This window comes from Suncus etruscus, chromosome 13 (genome assembly GCF_024139225.1).
Source record: "Suncus etruscus isolate mSunEtr1 chromosome 13, mSunEtr1.pri.cur, whole genome shotgun sequence".
Taxonomy (NCBI): Eukaryota; Metazoa; Chordata; class Mammalia; order Eulipotyphla; family Soricidae; genus Suncus; species Suncus etruscus.
Genome location: NC_064860.1, coordinates 98,317,017 through 98,338,369, shown reverse-complemented (window position 1 = coordinate 98,338,369; position 21,353 = coordinate 98,317,017). Strand labels below are relative to the sequence as shown.

Genomic DNA, 21,353 nt, shown 5'->3' with positions numbered 1-21,353 from the left:
CGGGGCCTGAGCGCCTGGCGGGCCGACCTACCGCCGGGCAGAGCCCGCTGAGCTCCCTGGCCACGCCCACCTGCCGCGCCGGAGCCCCGCCCCAAAGCCTGAGGCCGGGCCCGACTCCGCCCCAGCTTCTCGTGGCGCTCTCCCGGCCACGCCCACCCGGCCGCCCCAGAGCCCGGAGGCCCGCCCAAGGCCGAGCCTGGTTGGCTGACTCCGCCCCAGACGCCCGCTGAGCCCGGCCACGCCCACGCCCACGCCCACGCCCCTCCCAGGGCAGGCCAAGTCCCAGCAGGCGTCGGGCTCAGCGGCGCTGGAGCCCGGGCGGGAGGACGGTCCGAAGAGCCCCAGGGCTCAGCTGCCCTTGCAGAGGCAGCGACGGCATGGCACTGGGCCGGGCCGGGCCGGGCCGGAGGGCGGCGGGCAGGCAGAGACCTTCATGCGGGGGAGACTCGGGTTTGGGCCTTGGTCTGTGTCCCCTGAGCACTGTCCCGAGGGCCCTGTCCCCCACAGAGCTAGCTTGCAGCCAGAGCTTTCAGTGCGTGGGCAAGGCAGGTTCCCCGGGATCCGGACCTCCGGAGCCTCGGCTCTTCAGTTCTTGCACCAGGACAGCAAATGCGAGGAAGCCCTCCGACACCCCTCGGTGGGCCGGAGGGATGGGATGGGGTGAGGCACCCCCTCCTTCACCAGGGGAGCACAGCAGGGTGTGTGTGCTCCCTGAACACCCCCCAAAATCAGTGAGGAACAGGAACAAGGGAGTCTTTCTGCACCCAAAGCAAATGAAGGAAGGAAGGTCCGAATAGCAAAGCTCCTTCAAAGGTGTATTTTCAGGATGACAATGCTTACATTTTTAACAGTCTTAATACAAGGGTTTAGTCTACTATTTTACAGGATGATGTAAAAAGTACTTTTACAGTAAACCGTGATCACAGAATTAATACCTCCAGTGCCAAAGTCACCAACGCGCTCCAAGGAGAGCTGAGCGACGTCCTCAGTCACGGAGCACTTGGGGGGAAGCCGCACCACAATTCACTTGCTCTTTTATCAAAGCAGCATTCTGACACACACGTTGAAGAAGCTTCTTTCATTGTTTCACAACTCAATCCTCTTCCAAACGCTAAAGAAAACTGGACGTGTGTGTGTGTGTGTGTGTGTGTTGTGTCCCCTACAGGGTGTGTGTGTGCTGTGTCCCCTACAGGGTGTCGATCCTCAGATACTGAGGCAATGACCCAAAGGGCGGTGATGACAATGGAACTGTAGGTAAAAATTATTTTCAGATTAAATACAACCACCTTTCGAATCATGTGAGTTATAATTTTTCCAATCACGGGAGACCCCATGAAATTCACCAAAATTATAACTTGCCTTCTGTTCCATGTACTAAGTATTTACAAAGTCCACAGATTTGTAACATAGCTGCATATTGTTTTTTATCAGATCGGCATTGTATATCTGGCTTCACAATGATTTAACAGCTGCTACATATTTATCCACAAAACCAGCTTGGCTCAAACACAGAAGCTTTATTTTAAACACAACAAAAATTCAATCACATCCTTTTAGGTTCAAACAAAACAAAACAAACAAACAAGAGCTTCAGGTGGCATTCTTTAGTAAAAAAAAAAAAAAAAAAAACAAAAACAAAGTAAAGGGAAACCAAATCTGGCAGAGATTTCAAGTTCATTCAATTTCAGGTTTAAGAAACAGCATACCCTGGGAGGGGAGAGTCCTCTTCATTTTCTCTCCCCATAAGTCTAACTGTAAGTAAGCAGAGAACTTCATACCAGGACTGGAGCCCAGGCACACAGACCAACCATAACACTGGATTCCCGGCAGGAGGGACACCCACCGGCTGTGAGGGGAGCAGGCCCGGACTTTCGGGCTCCGTCTGATCCCCAAGCTCTCCCCCACTCAGGCTTAGCAGATCCGTAGGACAAGCACCCCTCCATCAATCTTCAACATAAAACCAACAAGTTAGAAACCCTGTACGAAGGTGACACTTGGGTTCTAATCTGCTTAACTAAATTGGCTGAGTTGATTAGTTGGAAATTGCACCTAAGGAAGTTCGGTTTAAAGAAACACAAATATATATATCTTCTTTACACACTTTTCCAGGCTCTAGCGAGAAAGAGAGACTCGAGCCATTGGCACCTCTTCCTCCAAGACTGGGCCTGATGCAGCTCAAAAGTGCACAGAAGAGGCAGAGCCACCCGCCCGCCAGCAGGTTCCACTTCGGGCCCGGCACCGGCCGCCTCTGAGCCAGTAGGCCCTGCCCACCTGCTGCCCAGCCTAGAGGGAGCAGCCCAGGTCGACTGTACAAAAATACTTGCGTTTCCCCAGCTGGAAAAGGTTCTCAGACGCACCACACATATATACAAACTGGGGCTTTCACACCAGCCAAAGCAAACACGCTGATTTTGTCCTTGATTTTTTTGGTGCAGATGATACATACACATTTTACATCGATCTGTCCTTTTAAAAATAATAAATCAACCCTATGTACAATTAAATTTACAACCAAAAGCGAGGGAATCTGTCGGTCTGGTCTCGGTCTGCCGTCTCGGTCTGGTTTGGGGGTCCGGCAAAGCCTCTCCCGCCACATTCGTCCTTCTGGCGACCAGACTGGAGGAGACAGACTCTGAGGAACCTTCGTGGAAAGGAGCCTCTGGATTTCTAAGACTTAAGGTGCAAAACAAAAGGATCGCTCATCCAGTTACCGCCATAATTAAAATAATCATCTAATCCCAAGTGCATTTGCAAGTCAGGGCAGGGCAGGGCGTCCGGGCACACCATTCGCCCTCTGCGCCCGCCGGCTGCCCCTTCCCAGCGGCCTGGCACCACCTCTCCTGGCCAGCACAAAGGCACAGAGGCTCGATCGTCCCTCCTCCCCGAGGCAGAGCCAGGCCGGGCTGGCCGGGGGGAGGCGGGAGGAAGAAGGGCGGCGGGCGGTCACGTGACGCTGACTTCCAGCACGCGGTCATCCTGGCCAGGCAGCACCAGCACTTGGGTGCCCGCACTGGCGTTGACAAGCTGGCCGGGGGACAGCGCCTGTAGGCGTGGCATGGGCAGGCCCTTGTGCTCGCTGTTGCCCACCGTGTGACCCCCGCCCCGGCTCCGGGCACTGCCTCCGTCCAGCGGGTCGTCTCCGTGCTTGTCCACCGCCAGAGTGTCATTCTCGATCCAGCTGTCTGCAAGGCCAACGCGCAGGAGACCAGGGGCAGCGCAGGTGAGTGGTGGCACAGGGAGAGGAGCCGCCCTGAGCCCTCCCCGGCAGACCCCACGCCCCGACTGACCCGCGTCCAGCTGAGTGGAGTGCGCTGAGTGGTGCGGGAGGTACTTAAAGAGCCTGACGTCGGGGAGCGGCAGGTACCCCGCGAACAGCGGCATCACCTCCATGTGCACGCGATGCGTGGCATGGGCAGCCACGGGCATGGAGATGACACCCGAGCTCTTCCCGCACACGGCCCAGTTGCTACTGTTGTCCACCACTGCGGGGGTAGGAGCGGTTGGTGCCCGGGACTACCACATTTGGGGGCTACCCAGGCACCCCGTGGACCCCAGCAGAGGAAGACCACTGGTGACACAGTACACAGAGCCCCTGCACCCCCAAAGGCTGCCTGACACAGATGAGGGAAAAAGCCCACCGGGCCATCAGCCCTGATCACCAGAACTGCCTGAGGGTGTAGGAGGGTGGCCTGAGAGGCAGGACAGGCCCTGAGGAGCAGCCGGGCAGGGGCAGCTGGCGTGGCGTCCTGCAGCCAAGGGCCAGGACCTGAGGGGCGGCAGGGGGCAGGGCTCAGCCCCAGGCACCCACCTTCATACAGCAGCTTGGTGGAGAAGTGCTCGCCCGACTGCAACAGCGCCTCGTCCTTGTCCACCTCCATCAGGTCCAGGAGGCGTGTGATGGACACGTCCAAGGAGCACAGCAAGCCGGTCCGGCAGTGCGGGGTGCCCACAGGGGGCAGGATCTCCGCCCGCACCGTGTACAGTGTCTGGGGAAGAGGGCCACGTCACACAACCACTCCTGCTCCACACTGTTGGAGTAGCCAGTTTTTACGCTCTTCAGAATAATTCTTCCTAGCAGGTGCTTGTCCCACCTGGGCAGATGCACCTCTGAATTGGCCCCCATCCTTAAGTGTCTCCCCCCCACGGGGGTGCTCCTCCTCTTCCCAATAAAGACCCCGGGGCAGAGAGACTCCTTCCGGTTTGGGTCTACAGCTTGCCTGTCTGCCTGCTGGGACCTTGGCCTGCTGGCAGTGAGTGAGCTTGTGGTGGAAGCTCCTAAGCCTGTTTGATCTCCCTAACCTGTGTGGATTCTTTCCTGTGACGGTGTCACTTCCAGACCCCCGCTCCCCAACCCCCCCAGGACTGGGATTTGAGGCTTCCTCTCCAATACACCCCTACTCACACTCATTTCAGCTCTTCTGTGCCCAAAGGAAGTGTGGAACTAACAGTCTGTCCAAAATCTGTCCATCGTCATAGGGACAGCCAGGCCCACTCACTGCCCAGGACTGGCTCTTACTCCCTGCGGGGGCCTTCCCACTTGGCTCCAAACAGCAGCACCCCCAGAAGTGCTGCCCCCAAACTGTTCTGTGCACACTGTAGGGGACCCATCTCCCAGATATGCAGCCTGTGGACCCCATGGCGGGCAGCCAAAGGCCTGCCCGGACACCCCAAGCCAGTGAGCGCCACCACCACCACCACCACCCCCTGATTGAAGCCTAGGAATTCCCTGGGCCCCAGTTCCTGGGGACCTCAAGGTCCTCATGCCCTCTGGCTACACAGGGCATGGATCGCAGTCCTGGCACCCCCTTCCATCACAGCACTGCAGCCAGGAAGGAAGGAGCCCCAGGTGGATCTCAGGCTGGGGCCGGAAGGAGGTGACTGGTCTGGGGGCTGAGGGCATCCACCCTTGACCTGACTGGTGTCGCTCGGAGCCCAGCCCCCACAGCTTCCCTTCCCCCACCCCATCCTTGCCCCACGTACAAAGAAGTTTTCCACTCGGAACTCATAGGTGTGGGGCTCCAGGGACAGGGCCGGCCGTTCGTCGGCCGCAGGCACGAAGCTGACGGAAAAGCGGCCATGCAGCACCGAGGGCGGCTCCCGGGCCCACTGCAGCTCCCAGACGAAGAAGACGCTCTGCTGGCTGTGGACAGGCTGCACGAGGCGTCAGAGGGCTCCCCACCTGCTTCAGCACCCACCCTGACACCCAAGCCCGAGACAGGCTCACAGACACCCTTCCCGAGTGAAAGGCGATAAGCAGAAACTCTCTAGGAGTGTGGCAGGAAGGATGCAACAAGCGTATCAAGGGTGGTGGGCGCCGGAGTGCTCTGGGCCGCCCGTCTCCTCACCTGCTGGGCCTGCGTGTTCAGAGGCAGCAGTTGCATGGCCCCACTGTCCTCGACATCCACAAGCTGACTGTGCGACAGCTGGAAGTCGAGGGCTGACAAGTTCTGCACGCACACCTGCACGTACTTCCTGAAACAATGACACATGACACGGGTTCCCAGGGAGCACTGGGGCTGAAAGCCTGGGAGCACCGGCAGTTCAAGGCCCGACCAGGTGCCCACCCGCCAGCGCATGCTGTCAGGGTCCAGGCCCTACCGTGTCCCCGCCGAGAGCAGAGCGTGCGTGGTCCGGAAGGGCACGCTGAAGGTCAGCGCAACGACAGTGGAGTAGATGGACCATGGGCAGTCGATGGACACCTGAAACCATGGGTGACGCTGTCAGGCCCCCAGGGAGCACAGATCCCAGAGGGCCACACGTGGCATGCACATAAGCGGCACAAAGCACGGCATGCGTGCACATGTACACGAGAGAGAAGACACACGTGACATACACAAGACAGGACATACATGTGGCACACACACACGGTATGCACAAGAGCGAGGACACCCACACGGCGTATACAGAGGACACACACATCATCATACACATGATGTACAAACAGCAACACATGGCATGCACGTGAGGCACACAAGGCACAGCACAGCCAACAGTGGTGCTGCAGCACCCTCTCCTCTTCCCCCCTTTCCATGGCACCTCAGCACCCACCTCCACCCCAGTGTCCACCTCCAGGCCCCGGAGAGGCTGAGGCCCTGGAATTGCAGGGCCCCGAAGCTGTGAAGTGTGTGTCCCCAGACAATGGCCCCACCTTGTGGTCGGTGGTGCTCATGGCCGTGCCAGCATCCTGTGCGTCTGGGCCACAGTCCTCAGTGGCCGGCGTGGAGGGCAGGGACAGCACCTCTAGCTGGAACTCAATGATGTGGTAGGCGGGTGCTGCAGGCAGGCTGATGCTCGTGACCTTGTCGGATGACTGGACGCGCAGCGCCGCCTCAGAAGCCTTCTCTAGGGTACAAATCAGTGTGGTAGCACTCACTAGGGGCAGCACTGGTGGCCCCAGGAGTGCCGGGCCCAGGGCCCAGGACGAAGGTGCAGCAACCAACAGGGCAGAGCACACCAGGGATGGGTAAGGAATGAGATGAAGGCTGCAGCTCTGAGTCCACCATGGAGCTCTGGAAAGCAGGCATGGGGGGGCGCAGACTGTGGTGAGGTCCCAGAGACGGGGACAGCGGCCCTCACCTCTGCTGTTGGAGCAGACGAGAGCACGGCCGCCCACGGGACAGAGAAGCAGTAGGGCCTCGGCGTTGCTCAGCTGCAGGCTGTCTCCGTTCTTCACCGTGTAATGGCCGGTCGTGACCGTGAACTTCACCTTCTGCGGAATCCCCGCCAACAGGCCATCTAAAGGGGACAGGCCCTCAGCACCTGCTGTCCACCCCACAGGAGCCCAAGGAGACAGGCCTCAGCGCCCACAGTCCAAGCCCCAGAGGGCTTCTGACCCCGAGGAGGTGCCTCTATGGCTCTTCCCCTTCCACTCCCAATGGGACGGGGCAGCGGGCACCGTATTCTCTGTAGGCTCAAATGTGTGGCGTGTGGTTAACCCCAAAGAGGAGAGAGGTGGTGCCTGAGAGACGTGGCTCCCCCAGCAAGTCTCAGCTCTCTGTGGGGCATCAACCCCATGTGGACTGAGCCAGAGCAGCGCCCCATCAGTCGGGATTCCAGCACTGTCTCCGCAGGAATCCCTTGTGAGGGCTGCCAGCCTGGGCTCTGCACTCCTCACCCACCCAGGAGCCATGGGGCAAGGGCAGGGTCCTGGGCTCACCAGTGAGGGGCTCCACGCGCAGCTGCGGCTCCTGCGAGTAGACGTCATAGTGCAGGGGCGGGGACAGGTGCGGCAGCACGAAGTGGACGGGGCCCAGCGAGGCGCGCAACTGCCGCAATGTGTAAGTGCCAGGTTCCTGGGCCTGCAGGAAGCCAACCGTGCTCAGACCCGGCCCGGCTGACACAGTGCCCTCCCGGCCAAGAAGGGCCCAGGTGACAGTGAAGCCAGAGGGAGACACCACCCTGTGCACCCACCTACCTGCGTCCTGAAGGTCACCAGGTTGGGCCCCGGCTTCAGTGTGACTCCACTGCTACGAAGCACGTGGGCCCCGTCGTCCAGAGCGAGGCTCGAAGGTGCCTCGGGGCCAGTGGTGCTGTCAGACCTGCGGAGCAGCAGGTGCGCGTTGCGGCAGATGATGCCCGCCGTGCTCAGGGCGCCATCCGCAGGGCTCCGCTCACTAAGCTCAGCCAGCTCAGGCGCTGGCATGCTGTGCTGGGAGGCAGGCAGGGCGGTGGACGCCGCGGGAAAGACCACGAGCCCATTGGCCGTCTGGTGTGTGGTGAGCCACTCGGCCGTCTTGCGGTAGTTGTTCTTGTCCAGGCTGAAGTGGAAGTGCAGGGCAATGTGGTCCAGGCGCAAGGGCACAGGCATGCGGCTGCACACGGTCACGTCCACCCCCAACACGCCACCCGCGTGCACCACGGCAGTGGCAGGCTCAAAGCGGAGGTCGCTCAGGTGTGCAAAGGAGCTCAAGGGCAGCACAACCGTGTGGCCTGTGGGGACAGAGCAGACCTGAGCCAGCACATCACGGGCACTTGGACTCGCGGCGAGGCCTGGCCACTACAGCCCTTGAAGCTGGTAACGGGGCCCCCAGGCTCTGCAGGACATGCTCAGACCACAGAGGGCACCAGCTCGGTTCAGGGGCCATATCTGTGGACCATAAATAGCCATGTGTGAGAGGCTGTAGGGCACAGGGGGAGAGTGGGGTGCATCTGAGGCACATGAGGGAGTTGAGCCCCAGAGCAGTGAGACTGCCCAGCCCAGCCATTCCCGGGGCCTCCGTCAGAACCCGGCCTGGCTCATAGGCCGTGTCCTCGCGGCTCACCAGAGTCATCTGCAGGCTCGCTGGCAAAGCTGAGGATCTCCTGGCAGAAATGCTGGCGCTGCTCGTCGGAAAGGTGCTCGTCACTGGCCAGGAGGGTGCTGGTCTGCAGGTAGCTGTGGCTGAGTTAAGGACGAGAGACCGGAGCCACCCCAATACTGTGGAAAGGGGCCCACGGACACAGGGAACCTCAGCCTTGGCCACCCCAAGGATACTTCTCAGTCTGGCCCAGGCGCTTCTGGCACTCAGCCAGCTGCTTCCTGGTGTGTGCTACAGGCAGGGCCCAGCCCTCGGCCAGGTATGTCTTCAGGGCGCCCTGCAGGTACACCTCAGCCTTCTGCGGGCATTTCTTCCTCCTACCTCGCAGGCAGAGCAACTTTCAGGTCTGCCCGAAGGGCGGGAAACCCAAGGGAAGACGGGAGAACCCCGCCTCCCACCCCTCGCCTGTGGTGGTGTCCGCACTTAGGCGCCACACACTGGTCCCGGCCATGGCGGCTGGGTGGGCGGACCAAGACCCTGATCCCAGAAAGGTCCAGCCCCAGGACCAGGACCAGGGACAGACTCTGGGCTCCTAAGCCTGCGAAGACACGAGGCCACTGGCCCAGCCCAAGGGACTACCCAAATGCCTGAGCCTAGAGGTCCCAAGGCCAGAGAAGCAGGACAGCTGAGGAGACACCCCGAGAAGTTCCCAGGCTCATGGACCCCCCACCGCACCCCCTGCACGGACCCCCTCCCCCACAGCCCCCCAGCTCTCGAGAGGCTCGACACAGACGCGCGCAGGGACAGCCGTTACATGTAGAACTCGGCCAGGTCCTTCCCCACGAGCTGCGCCGACCGCGTCCGCCCAATACGCCGGTACATGTCAATGGTGGCGTGGGACAGCTCCTGCGGGCAAACACACAGGCAGTGGTGGGACTCGCCACATTTGCCCCAAGAGACCCTGCTCCCGCTCTGGCATGGCCTCTCCGACTCTCAATAACTCAAAAATCTCCCTCCATCCCAAAAGAAAAAAAATCAAAGTGCAAAGTGCAGAAAGGGGTCTGATGTCGGTCTTACTCCGTGTCTGGGTCACTGGGACCACCAGTCTGTGCCATCTCTGTGCCCACAGGCCATCCTATTGGGGTCAGTGTTGGTTACAACTTAGAATTTGGTTCCACTGAGAACGGATAATCTTTGTTTCGAGTGGAACCAAGTTGTAAGTTGTAAACCAACAGGTCACCAGGACCATTGGTCTGTGCTGTCTCTGCCCGGTGTCCAGAGCTCGCCGGGATTAAGCCGTGTAAGGCCAGTCACAGCCACTCACTGGCATCAGGGTCACACATAGTCCCTCGTCTCTGTCCTCACCAGATAGTGCTTCTCAAAGGCCTCCACCGATGACAGCGCTTCCTTGAGCTTCTTGTAGGGACTCTGGGCTGTGTTGGCTTGAGACATAAATAAGTATCAGGACTCCTATCTCTACGCGCCTTGGCAGTTGGCCCCTGTCCGAGGCAGTTGGGAAGCACGTCCCCACACCAACACCCGCATCATGCCCCATGCCTGGGACTGTTGTTTCACAGGCTGTGAATCAGGAAGGCAGCTAGCTAGCAATGTCTCACGGGCAGGAGACAAGGGTGATCAGCATGCCAAGACCACAGCGGCCATAGGGACGCGGGCACCCCCCTTCCTAGCACTCAGTCCGCCTACAAGGGGCACAAAACCAGCCCCTGGTCATCCCCACTGTGCCTCCTAGCCACGAGGGGTGACATGGCCACTTGCTGAGGGGCTAGGGAGCCCCAGGGAGCCCCAACCTCTGTCCCCAGCCCCTAAGTACCCGTCTCTGGGCGCTCAGCTCCCAGGCCCGCCAGGAGGTCGACAGTCCGGTTGAGGTCCTCAGAGTCAGGGCCCTTCTCCGACACGAGCCCGCACAGAGCGCCTAAGGCCTTGAGCTGCAACAGAGACGCACAGCCTGAGCAGGGCCAAGCCGCCCACAGACGGGCCCAGATGCCAGGGCTTGGACCTGCCTGAAGACCATCCCAGAGCCCTCTGGGGAATCATGGGGCAGAGGCCTCTTGTGGCGCCCTCCTGTTTTCCTCTTTCCTGGAGCAGGTCCCAGGGATCGCAGACCCCCTAACCCGGGGCGGGGAGGGCACCTTTTCTGTGGCGTAGTCCCACAGCCCCACGGTGTTGGCGATATTGGAGTCGATCTGGGCACGGTCACAGCAGCTCTCGATCTTCTGTAGCACCTCCAGACAGCTCAGGAACACCCAGCAGTCCAGGGCGCCGAGTGGCACGGGCACCTGTGGACGAGCAGGGCACAGGTCAGGGAAAAAATGCTGCTGGGAGCCAGCTCCTATATCCCGGTGGCTGAGTCACTACTGTCAGGCCAGATCATCGGGGGCAGCAGGGCGCAGGTCCAGGGAAGTTCAGACTATGGGGACAGAGCTGAGGCAGGAGCAAATGTGGCTTCTTGGCCCACAACATCAGGACAGGCAGCCTCAATGTGCTCCTTGTGCCCTTCCTTCCCGGGCTGTGCTTGGCCACAGGTCCATGGCCTCAGGGCGTGCAAGATCAGGCCTGGGCAGGAACTTCCAATGGGTCCAGGCTTCCTGGGAGCTGTGGCCAGAGCAAAGCTGCACAGGAAACGGGGAGGCTACATCCCTACAAGCCGGATGCAGAGTCTTGGGACCTGAGCCCCTCCAGCCCAATCCACTTCTTTTAGTTTATTTTTGGGCCACACTCTGCAGTGCTCAGAAGTTACTCCTGACTTTGCGTTCAACTCTGCATTAAGAAATCACACACACATGGGGCCGGGCGGTGGCGCTGGAGGTAAGGTGCCTGCCTTGCCTGCGCTAGCCTAGGACGGACTGCGGTTCGATCCCCCGGCGTCCCATATGGTCCCCCAAGAAGCCAGGAGCAACTTCTTTTTTTTTTTTTTTTTTTTTTTTATGTTTTTTTTTGGTTTTTGGGCCACACCCGTTTGACACTCAGGGGTTACTCCTGGCTATGAGCTCAGAAATCGCCCCTGGCTTGGGGAGACCATATGGAACACCGGGGGATCGAACCGCGGTCCGTCCTACGGGGGATCGAACAAGAAGCCAGGAGCAACTTCTTTTTTTTTTTTTTTTTTTTTATGTTTTTTTTTGGTTTTTGGGCCACACCCGTTTGACACTCAGGGGTTACTCCTGGCTATGAGCTCAGAAATCGCCCCTGGCTTGGGGAGACCATATGGAACACCGGGGGATCGAACCGCGGTCCGTCCTACGGGGGATCGAACCGCGGTCCGTCCTACGCTAGCGCTTGTAAGGCAGACACCTTACCTCTAGCGCCACCTTCCCGGCCCCAAGGAGCAACTTCTGAGCGCATAGCCAGGAGTAACCCCTGAGCGTCACAGGGTGTGGCCCAAAAACCCAAAAAAAAAAAAAAAAAATCACACACACACACACACACACACACTCAGCAGTGCTCAGAAGTTACTCCTGACTTTGCGTTCAACTCTGCGTTAAGAAATCACACACACACACACACACACACACACACACACGCACGCACGCACGCACGCACGCACGCACGCACGCACGCACGCACGCGAAGGCTTGGGGAGATCATATGGGATGCCTGGAACCGAACCTGGTCTGTCCCGGCAATGCTCTACCGCTGTGTTATTGCTCTGGCCCCACCAGCCCATTTCTCTGGGCACAGCGGGCACTGAGAACCACAGAGCCGCAGGCAAGCACCACACAGGACACAGACATGCATCAGTGCTGCAAGCCCACACAACACTCAGGGAACACCAGGAAGCGCTGTGAACTCTAGTGTGAGGTACTCCTTCCCCAAGGCCCTAAACTTTTTGTTTTTTTGTTGTTTTGTTTTTTTTTTTTGGTTTTTGGGCCACACCCGGAGATGCTCAGTGGTTACTCCTGGCTGTCTGCTCAGAAATAGCTCCTGGCAGGCACGGGGGACCATATGGGACACTGGGATTTGAACACGGGGACACCGGGATTCCGCTCCGGGCAGAACTTTCTATTGAAATGTTAATCTCACCTGGATGGTCAGACCCACCCAGACCGGGATTCCGCTCCGGGCAGAACTTTCTATTGAAATGTTAATCTCACCTGGATGGTCAGAGCCACCCAGACCTGGGAGGGGTCTGCACAGTGGAATAAAGTATATAAGATGCTAGCTGGAGAAGGAGGCAGAAAGAGGAGCAAGCAATCATGCAGAGCAGTGGTCCTCAAACTATGGCCCACCAGTCACATACTGTATTTGTATCTGTTTTGTCCCTTCATTGGAAAATAAGATATATGCAGTGTGCATAAGAATTTGTTCATGGGCCGGGCGGTGGCGCTAAAGGTAAGGTGCCTGCCTTGCCTGCGCTAACCTTGGACGGACCGCGGTTCGATCCCCCGGTGTCCCATATGGTCCCCCAAGCCAGGAGCAACTTCTGAGCACATAGCCAGGAGTAACCCCTGAGCATTACCGGGTGTGGCCCAAAAACCAAAAAAAAAAAAAAAAAAGAATTTGTTCATAAGTTCTGTTTTTACTATAGTCAGACCTTCCAATGGTCTGAAGGACAGTGAACTGGCCCCTGTTTAAAAAGTTTGAGGACCCCTGATGCAGAGCAACAGAGAAGAAGCTGCATGGAAAAGGCTTAGCATGGAAGCCATGTGAGGAAATGCACGTGGTGGATAGGGTCACAGAATAGACCAAGCTGTATCCGATGAAATATTAACTGACTGCCTGTGATAATTTTTCACTGTTATCCTGCATCTTCAAACCTATGGGCTGAAGGGCCTAGAGGCGCCCTGCCAAAGACCTCACCTCAACACTAGGACTTTAGACTTCTTTTATAATTAAAACAACATTGAAGCAGACACTAACTGAGCACTAAGGGAGCAGGGAAGCCCTGAGGGAACACTGAAGAAGCCACAAGGAAGCAAAGGGAAACAGGAGGCTCTGAGGAAACACAGGGAAGGACCGAGTTGGCACCAGGGAGACACTGAGGGGCACGGAGGAGTCAAGGGGGATGGAGGGGGCACTGAGGAAACAGGAAGCATGAGGGACCAGGAAAGCACTGAGGAAGCAGTGAGGAAGTACCATAAAAGAGGCAACCAGGCTTGGAGCTCCCATACCCGAGTAGGTCCCTGCATTCATGTGGCACACATATGGGTAAACACAAACACATGCAAAGCCACACGTGAGCACATATAAAGCGTGTGCAAAAGGCACACACTCGGGACTCTCCTGGCCATGCACCCAGGTGCACAGGAATCTCACAATCACGCACAGACACACATGTACAGGTCCACACATGTGGTGAAGCCTGAGGGCACAGACAGGCACCCACGTGGACCCAAACACACAAAGGTACAGAGGGGTGCTCTCTAGTGAGAACCACGTGTTTCCTGCACAGACACGCTCAAGAACAAGACAAACCCCACACACACCCCACTTCTGCTTGTGCTGCAGGACGTCACTCAGACATCACTGAGCCACAGAGAAATCGGGTGACTTCACAAAATAAACCTGACGAGGGACCCGGGATGTGTGCCCAGGCCAGACTAGGTCCACGACCACAGTGGAGCCATGAGTACAGAGAAAGAAACTGGGGCCAGGGAGAAGAGGACGAGGGGGAGGAGGGCGGCTGCGGAAAGCCTGGGAAGAGTAGGGCAGCTGGGGAGGGGAGGACAGGAGAGCAGGAGGCCCGGGGGAGAGGACAGATTCTTGGGGCCCAGCCATGCTCACCTCCAGCAGCCGCAGTTCCTGCACGCAGCTATGCAGCAGCTGCAGCGCACGCTGGGCCACCTCCCAGGGCCGCTGCAGGAAGAGCAACAGCGTGCACTGGCGCGAGAAGAGATAGCTGCGCAGGTCCAGCAGCGTGGCCTCCTGCCGCTGCACCAGCTCCCGCTTCTCCATGTCGATGGGCTTGCGCAGGACCAGCCCGTTCCAGCTCTTCACCGGCTGGCAGAAGAACGCCAGCCAGTTGGCACCATCTGCAGGAGCGCCCGTGTGACGACGCTGCCCGGGACCCAGGGACCTCGAGCCTCCTCACTGCCTGCGGGGTGGGCACAGGGGAGGGGGCCGAGGCACATCCACTGGGCTCGGGCAGCCTGGTGAGTGACCCAGCAGGCAGGCCCTCTGGGGAGCACCTTTACACGACTAACATGACCTCAGGCTCAGGGGCCAGAGTCAGGCATAGCGGGGAGGTCGCTGACCCTGGACACGGCCAACTTGGGTTCCATTCCCGGCATCCCCAGGAGTAGCCCTGAGCACCCATTGGTGTGGCCCAAAAACAAACAAGATAATCCAAAATTAGGAAAATAAGTAAAATCACCTCAAGCTCAATTTCAAAGCCCCAGAGAAAGACAAACCCAACACTTGTCTCCCGGCTCACCACTGCCAACAGCACAGGCCTGAAGCCATCACAGCCCACGCCGGCACAGGGGTCTAGACAACGAGCATGCGACTCCCAACACGCACGGGGCGCGGGCCCATGGCACCACTCACCGCCAGCCCCAAAGTTGACGACATACTGCGAGAAGAGGGCATCCAACTCGTCATACTGCACCAGTGCGTCCTCCAGCTGCTGCAGCATCTCGAACACGAAGGCCAGTTCCTCCTGCATGACAGTCACGGGTCAGTGCATGGCAGGTGGCACAGCGGGCAGGGGCACAGGAGCCATGGCAGTGGGAGCCTTGCTGAGGGCAGTGGGGGTCTTGGGGCAGGGACCTGCGGCGGGCACTGTGCTCACAGCTCACCCCGGCTGCCCCCTCTAGTCGCTACCCTGCTCCTCAACCCCTGCACTGCTGTCTCCAACCCTTCATCAGAGTGACCCAACCAAATGTGGGTCCTGGCAGCAGGACTGAGCCCCACCGCACTCAGCAAGAGGCAAGGTCCTAGATATGACCGTGACACAGACAATGTGGCAATGCCTGGAGACGCACCTTCTAAGGGGAGTAGACCATCCACCATCCACATTCAGCACCCCGCAGTGGCCCCATAGCTGCCTCAGCCCCTTCTTGCCCTAGAGCCCCATCTGTGCACGTGACCCCGTGCTACATCCCACATGTTAACAAATCCTGAGACCTAGGAAAGCACCAATTTTAAAAAGGCCCTACTGCCTAAGGGATGGTTTTGGGGGTTTTTGGGGCTTTGGGTCACACCTGGCGGCACTCGGGTTACTCCTGGCTCTGTGCTCAGAAATCAGTCCTGGCAAGCTCGATTCCCGGCATCCCATTTGGTCCCTCTAAGCCTGCCAGGAGTGATTTCTGAGTGCTGAGCCAGGAGTAACCCCTGAGCACTGTTGGGTGTGGCCCAAAATCCAATCAATTAATCAATCAATAAAATTAAAAAAAAAAGAAAACGTGGGGCCGGGAAGGTGGTGCTAGAGGTAAGGTGTCTGCCTTGAAAGCGCTAGCGTAGGACGGACTGCGGTTTGATCCCCCCGTGTCCCATATGGTCCCCCCAAGCCAGGAGCAATTTCTGAGCGCATAGCCAGGAGTAAACTCTGAGTGTCAAACGGGTGTGGCCCAAAAACCAAAAAAAAAAAAAAAAAAAAAAAGAAAGAAAGAAAGAAAAAAAAAAAGAAAACGTAAGAAAAGATGCTTGAAAAAATAACCTGTACTCATAGGCAATAGGGCCCTGAAATTTTTTGACTGCCTGTCTATGCATTCAGGAAAAAAGGGGGGTGTAGCAACCCCGGGGAGCAGTTCAGGCAGACAGTGCCTTCCGGGCATGCCCCAGTGAGCGACAGTCTTGGGGTTCGGTCATGGTGTAAGAGCTCTGGGGTCGCTCACTCAGCAAACGGCCACATCAAAGAGCACATCCCTAAAGGGAGCCTGGCTTCCCCAGGTCTGCCTGCTGGTGTCTTCAGTATAAGGTCTGCACGCTCAAGGTCACTCCTTGTGAACCCTCACGCAGTAGGTCCCAACTCCAGCCCCAGCCCCGTGTGGTGCTTTACCCCCATGAAGGCTCATCTCTGCCCAGCAGGGAAGCAGAGACATCCTGGCCAGTCTCTGGAAAAATACAGACTTCACCCGCCTCCCATCTCCAGCCCAAGGAGACAGGGGAGGAGCCAAGTACCTGAACCATGAAGTATTCACAGAAGCCCCAGCCCGGCTCTGTCCTCTTCTCCCGCAGCGTTCTCATGTCATCCTCAAACTTGCCCAGGTTTTTGGTGAAAGACATGAGCAGCAGTGTCCGAAGTTTGGTCAGGAAGGCGTTCCAGGATTCCTGCGTTCGCGAAGAGTCCTTGAGCGGGTCAGAGAGCACGACGCACCTGCAGACACGCATTGTCACACCCCGGCGCCTGCCCGCACCACTCCCTGTGCCCCACTGCACAGTGCTCCTAGGGGCTGAGACCGGAGACAGAGCCACACGAGCAGTGGTGGCTGGGTCCTGAGGTGTGTGTTGAGTGTGTGCAGGAAATGGGAGAGGGATTTGGGAGCAGCCCAGGGATTGGGGCGCCCACCCACCCACTTTAGACCCGACATGCTGAGCACATCACGACCCAGTGCCCCTCAACCCAGGGTGTAACAAAAGGCAGGGACCCTGCTGGAGCTGGGCTTCCCATGGCATTTCCAGCCCTCCCTAAGACAACCCCCACTCTCAAACCTCACAGGAGGTCCCCATCCCCAGGGCGTGCCCAGGGTCTCGGTGCGGCTGCCTACGATCCCCGCGCCCACCGGTCACTCTGCTTGTTGCAGAAGTCGCTCCTGATCTTGTCCACGAGTGACGTCCGGGGGAGGATGTTGGTCTTGTTCTTCTTCTTGGCATCATTCTCCACCACCACAATGAGCCAGTCCGTGGAGCTGTGTGCCCGCAGGACGTTCTGCCACTTGGTGAGGTCGTCCTTCACCGAGGCCTTGTACACCTCTGTGTCCTGGGACAGGATCCTTGGTCACGGCCCCACCACGGGAGGGGAGCACTCACGCACCTCTGGGTCCCCAGGAACACTCACTCAGCGCTTGATCCCTGGGATGAGGGAGGGGAGCACTCACACAGCACTCGGTCCAGTAGATGTGCAGGAAGGGGAAGGTCAGCAGCGCTTTGTTCCCCTCTTTGGGTAGCAGCTCCTCTTTGAACTGAACAAAGTTCGACTCCAGGTGGATCATCTTGGGGGCACGGCCATAAGACCTAAAAACGAGGGCCCAGGTCACAGAGAATAACGAGGAGGACCGGAGCCCAACAAGGACAGAAAGAGGCTGCCCAGACTGATCCCCCTGTCTCCCCTGGGGAGATGACGGTCCTGCCCAAACTTCCAACAACAGCGCCCAAGGAACACTCTCTTATCACCCAACTGCCCTCCTTCTACCCTGTTCTTTGCGACATTCTCGGTGAGTTTATGAGCTGCCACTTGGGATAAAGGGACAGTCTCGGAGCTGGAGGGATAGCATAGCGGGAGGGTGTCTGCCTTGCACACGGCCAACCCAGGTTGAATTTCTGGCATCCCATAGGGTTCCCGAGCCTTCCAGGAGTGATTCCTGAGTGCAGAGTCAGAAGTAGGCTCTGAGAAGTAGGCTCTGAGCACTGCCGAGTGTGGCCCCAAAACCAATAAATAAATAAATGAGTGAATGAATGAAAGAATGGACGGTCTCTCATCCCTGGGACTAGGCAAGACACAATCTCTCCCCTCCCTCCTTCATGCGCAGCAATAGGCAGGGCTTGATCCTAGCTTGCTGGTCCTTCTTGGGGCCTTTCCAACACTGCCGGGGCTGCCTGGACTCAAGCTCAGGGTCTCTCCATCCCAGGCTCTGCCACAACCAAGGCTCCCAGCCCCAAATTCAAACCCAAGATGCCCGACACCCTTACTGCTATGGTTCTGGGACTGTGCTGCTCCTGGCGGGCCAGGCAACGGGGTTCCTTTCTCACTGCTGTGACATGTCTGGACTATTTCAGAAAGGTTTCTCACTGCGCTCAGGACACCTAACCGCCCTCCAACGTGGACTGGAACACCTGTGCTCTGGGCAAAGGCACAGCTCAGCTGGGCTCAGTGCAGGGAAAATGCCAAGGCTCCACGGCTGTTCTGGGGCTGTGCTGCCTGCTCAGGAGTGCACTTGGGTCCTGCTTGTCCCCGCAGCCCCCACCCCAAGGCCCGTGTCTGCAGCATCTTGCCTGGACATCGGTGTGAGCTGGCGTGATCCCTGCACTCTCCGGCTACATCTCTGCTTAGGCCGCCTTCACTTCCAAGGCCCAAGTGACTCATTCTCATTTCTCTTCTTTTGGGACTACACTGGCGGTGCTGAGAGATTACTTTTGGCTCTGGACTCAAGAGCTGCCATCTTACTTCTGGCAGAGCTCGGGGGACCCTATGGGAGTCCAGAGATTGAACCCAGGTCTGCCATGTGCAAGGCATATGCGCCACCCCCACCCCACGCCATGCTGTGGCTCCGGCCCTCATTATAGTTTCTTCCTCAAAAGAGCACATCCATCCTCCACGCACTGCCATGTCCCACAGCCCCAGCACCTCTGTCACATTGGTAGGGGCTGTGGCCCCAGAGGGCGGGAAGGGCCACTCACCTCCTCCACTCCATGGGCTCCCGTGGCAGCTGCTGGGACAGCATTGGGAACAGGGATGAGAACAGGTTGTGGTCGCCAGCACCTGCAGGGAAATGGAGGCCAAGAGGGATCAGAGGGGACAGCCGCCAGGAGGTTTGATCCCTGAGCCCTGGCTCTGGAAGAAGAGGACCAGAGGGGGGACCAAGTAGCCCTGCCACAGAATGGGGGAACGTGGAACTGAGGCAGGGAGGGTCTCGCCCCCTTCAAGTGCTCCCATGAGCAACCACACTCTGGACCTGCAGGACGGGACTACATGGCCTCTGTCCCAGCAAAGCCGCAGCATCACCGTTTCAGGTCCCTAGTGACAGGTGGGAGCCAGGCGGCCGTGGGGGCCCTGACGGAGCTAGTATCCTGCCAGCCTCTCCCGTCTGTAGGGCACACCCCTGCCACAGCTCCGAGACCTGAAGGCTCGCTAAGCCAGAGGGAGCACAAATGTGAGCACAAACGAAACTGAGTGTGAGTGGGAGCATCAATACGAACGTCAGTGGAGGTGAGAGTGAGAGTGAGTGTGGACGGGAGTGTGAGCCTGAGTCTGAGCGTGCCTACGAACGAACACGAGGGTCTGAGTTGGACTGTGCATGTGTGCGTGGGTGTGAGCTCCCCACAGAGGCAGAGGGCCAGCAGTCAGAGCCGGAAGCAGAGCAGTCCCTTGGTCCCCTGTCTCCCTCCCAGCAACTCCAGACAAGCCCTGGAAGAGGCCCTGGAAGCATCCTGGTGTCCTGCCCAGCGCCCTAAGCCCCAGCCTGGCCCCGGGAAGCCCCCACAGTGTCTCTCATCCCTGCCCGCTGTTGCAGGTCATCCCTGGATGGAGCTGGAAGATGGTGTTAGGCACCGCCGAGCTGGCCCTCCCGCGGGATGAGTGGACTCAGGGCTCCGCTAACAGAGTCCCCAGAGTGGTGTGTGGTGGACGCCACTGAGCGGCGAGGGAGGCTCACGGGCCCGAAGGCCGTCAGCTGCCCCAGAGGCCAATGGTGGAGCCCCTGCCCAGAGGTCAAGCCAGGCATCTCCCCTGGGGGGGACCCCGCCCACCCCATCCCCCATCAATCGGGGGCTCTGGCCGGCCCCTCATCGGGGCAGGAGCTGAGGCTTGAGCCTGGGCGGCAGAGAAAGTGGCGGTGCCACCCTCGGGCGGGTCACCGGCCTAGCGAACCCGCGGGCACAGCGCCCGGTGCCTTGGATCTCGGGGGTCGGGGGTGGCCAGGCAGAGCGGAGGGGTCCCCTCTGGCCTCGGCCTCCCTCTGTCCCTCCTTCCTCCTTCCTCCTTCCTTCCTTCCTTCCTTCCTTGTCTTCCTTCCTTGTCTTCCTTCCTCCTTCCTTCCTTCCTTCCTTGTCTTCCTTCCTTCCTTCCTTCCTTCCTTCCTTCCTTCCTTGTCTTCCTTCCTCCTTCCTTCCTTCCTCCCCTCCTGCAGACCCAGGGGCCGCTCCGGGACCCCGCAGGTCGGGTCGGGGCGGGTCGGGGCGGCTGGACTCGGCGCGCAGTGCTCGGCCGGGCCCCCGGGCGGGCGTCGCGAGGGCGGGGAGGGCAGGGCAGGGCCGCGGGGTCCCGCCCGGCGACTCACAGGTGACGATCGGCTTGTTCTCCATGGTGTAGACCACGGGCGGCGCCTCGGCGGCCGCGGCCATGGGCTGGCTCCGGCGTCACCGGCCCGGCCCCCCGCGCCCCATGGCCCCGCCGCCCGGCCCGGAGAGCCGGACGCGCCCCGAGGCCCCGCCGCCGACCGCTTCCGGGGCGCGCGACCGCTTCCGGGGCGCGCGCTGAAGGGGCGTGGCTAGCTGGGCGGGCGGGGCGGGGCGGGGCCGGAGTCCCTCGCTGACAGCTAGGCCCGGGCCGAAGCAGAGGGGTGGCTGGGCTGCAAGGGCCCCGAGACTCCGGGTCACTGTCCCTCGGACCCCACGTCGAAGCTCTCTCTCCTCAGCATTATCGAACCGCTGCTGTCATTATTCCTGATCGTCTTTATTTTGAGGATCAGGATCGAGCCACTTTTTTAGCATCCCCTTTACCATGATCGTGTCACTGTTGTTAGTGTGTGTGTGTGTGTGTGTGTGTGTGTGTGTGTGTGTGTGTGTGTGGTTTTTGGGTCACACCCGGTAGTGCTCAGGGTCCCTCCTGGCTCCGAGCTCAGAAGTCACTCCTAACAGGCTCAAGGGACCGAATGGGATGCCGGGATTCGAACCACCTTTGGTGCTGTGTTGGCTGCATGCAAGGCAAATAGTTGCCTTACCACTGTGCTACCGCTCCAGCCCCTCTCATCATCATTATTATTGTTATTTCCATTTTTACTTTTTGGGGTTTTTTTGCTAGTTTTTGTGGTGGTTGTTGTTGTTTTGGGTTTGGGGACGACACCCGGTGGTGCTCAGGAGCCACTCCTGGAATCATCATTATTATTGTTATTTCTGTTTTTATTTTGTTGAGGGTTTTTTTTGCTAGTTTTTGTTGTGGTGTTGTTGTTGTTGTTTTGGGGTTTGGGGGCCACACCCAGTGGTGCTTAGGAGTCACTCCTCCTGGCTCTGAACTCAGGAATCACTCACTTCTGGCAGCATATGGATCCCAGCCAGGGGAAG

General features: G+C 58.9%; 1 protein-coding gene across 1 annotated transcript; it reads right to left on the bottom strand.

Moving 5' to 3' along the window:
* Window positions 1-2,757: 2,757 nt before the first annotated feature.
* Window positions 2,758-20,462, bottom strand: TRAPPC10 (trafficking protein particle complex subunit 10). The gene is made up of 23 exons (XM_049785417.1): window positions 20,351-20,462; window positions 18,753-18,834; window positions 17,234-17,369; window positions 16,919-17,115; window positions 16,317-16,512; window positions 14,742-14,853; window positions 13,980-14,227; window positions 10,388-10,534; window positions 10,069-10,183; window positions 9,603-9,679; window positions 9,052-9,143; window positions 8,474-8,614; window positions 8,262-8,374; window positions 7,415-7,929; window positions 7,157-7,298; window positions 6,577-6,735; window positions 6,149-6,342; window positions 5,599-5,699; window positions 5,346-5,472; window positions 4,981-5,151; window positions 3,809-3,986; window positions 3,288-3,482; window positions 2,758-3,182 (listed from the first exon to the last, which is right to left on the bottom strand). The coding sequence occupies exons 1-23, from the start codon at window positions 20,412-20,414 to the stop codon at window positions 2,944-2,946; spliced, it is 3,741 nt and encodes a 1,246-aa protein (XP_049641374.1). The 5' UTR covers window positions 20,415-20,462; the 3' UTR covers window positions 2,758-2,943.
* Between the last annotated feature and the right edge of the window lie 891 nt (window positions 20,463-21,353).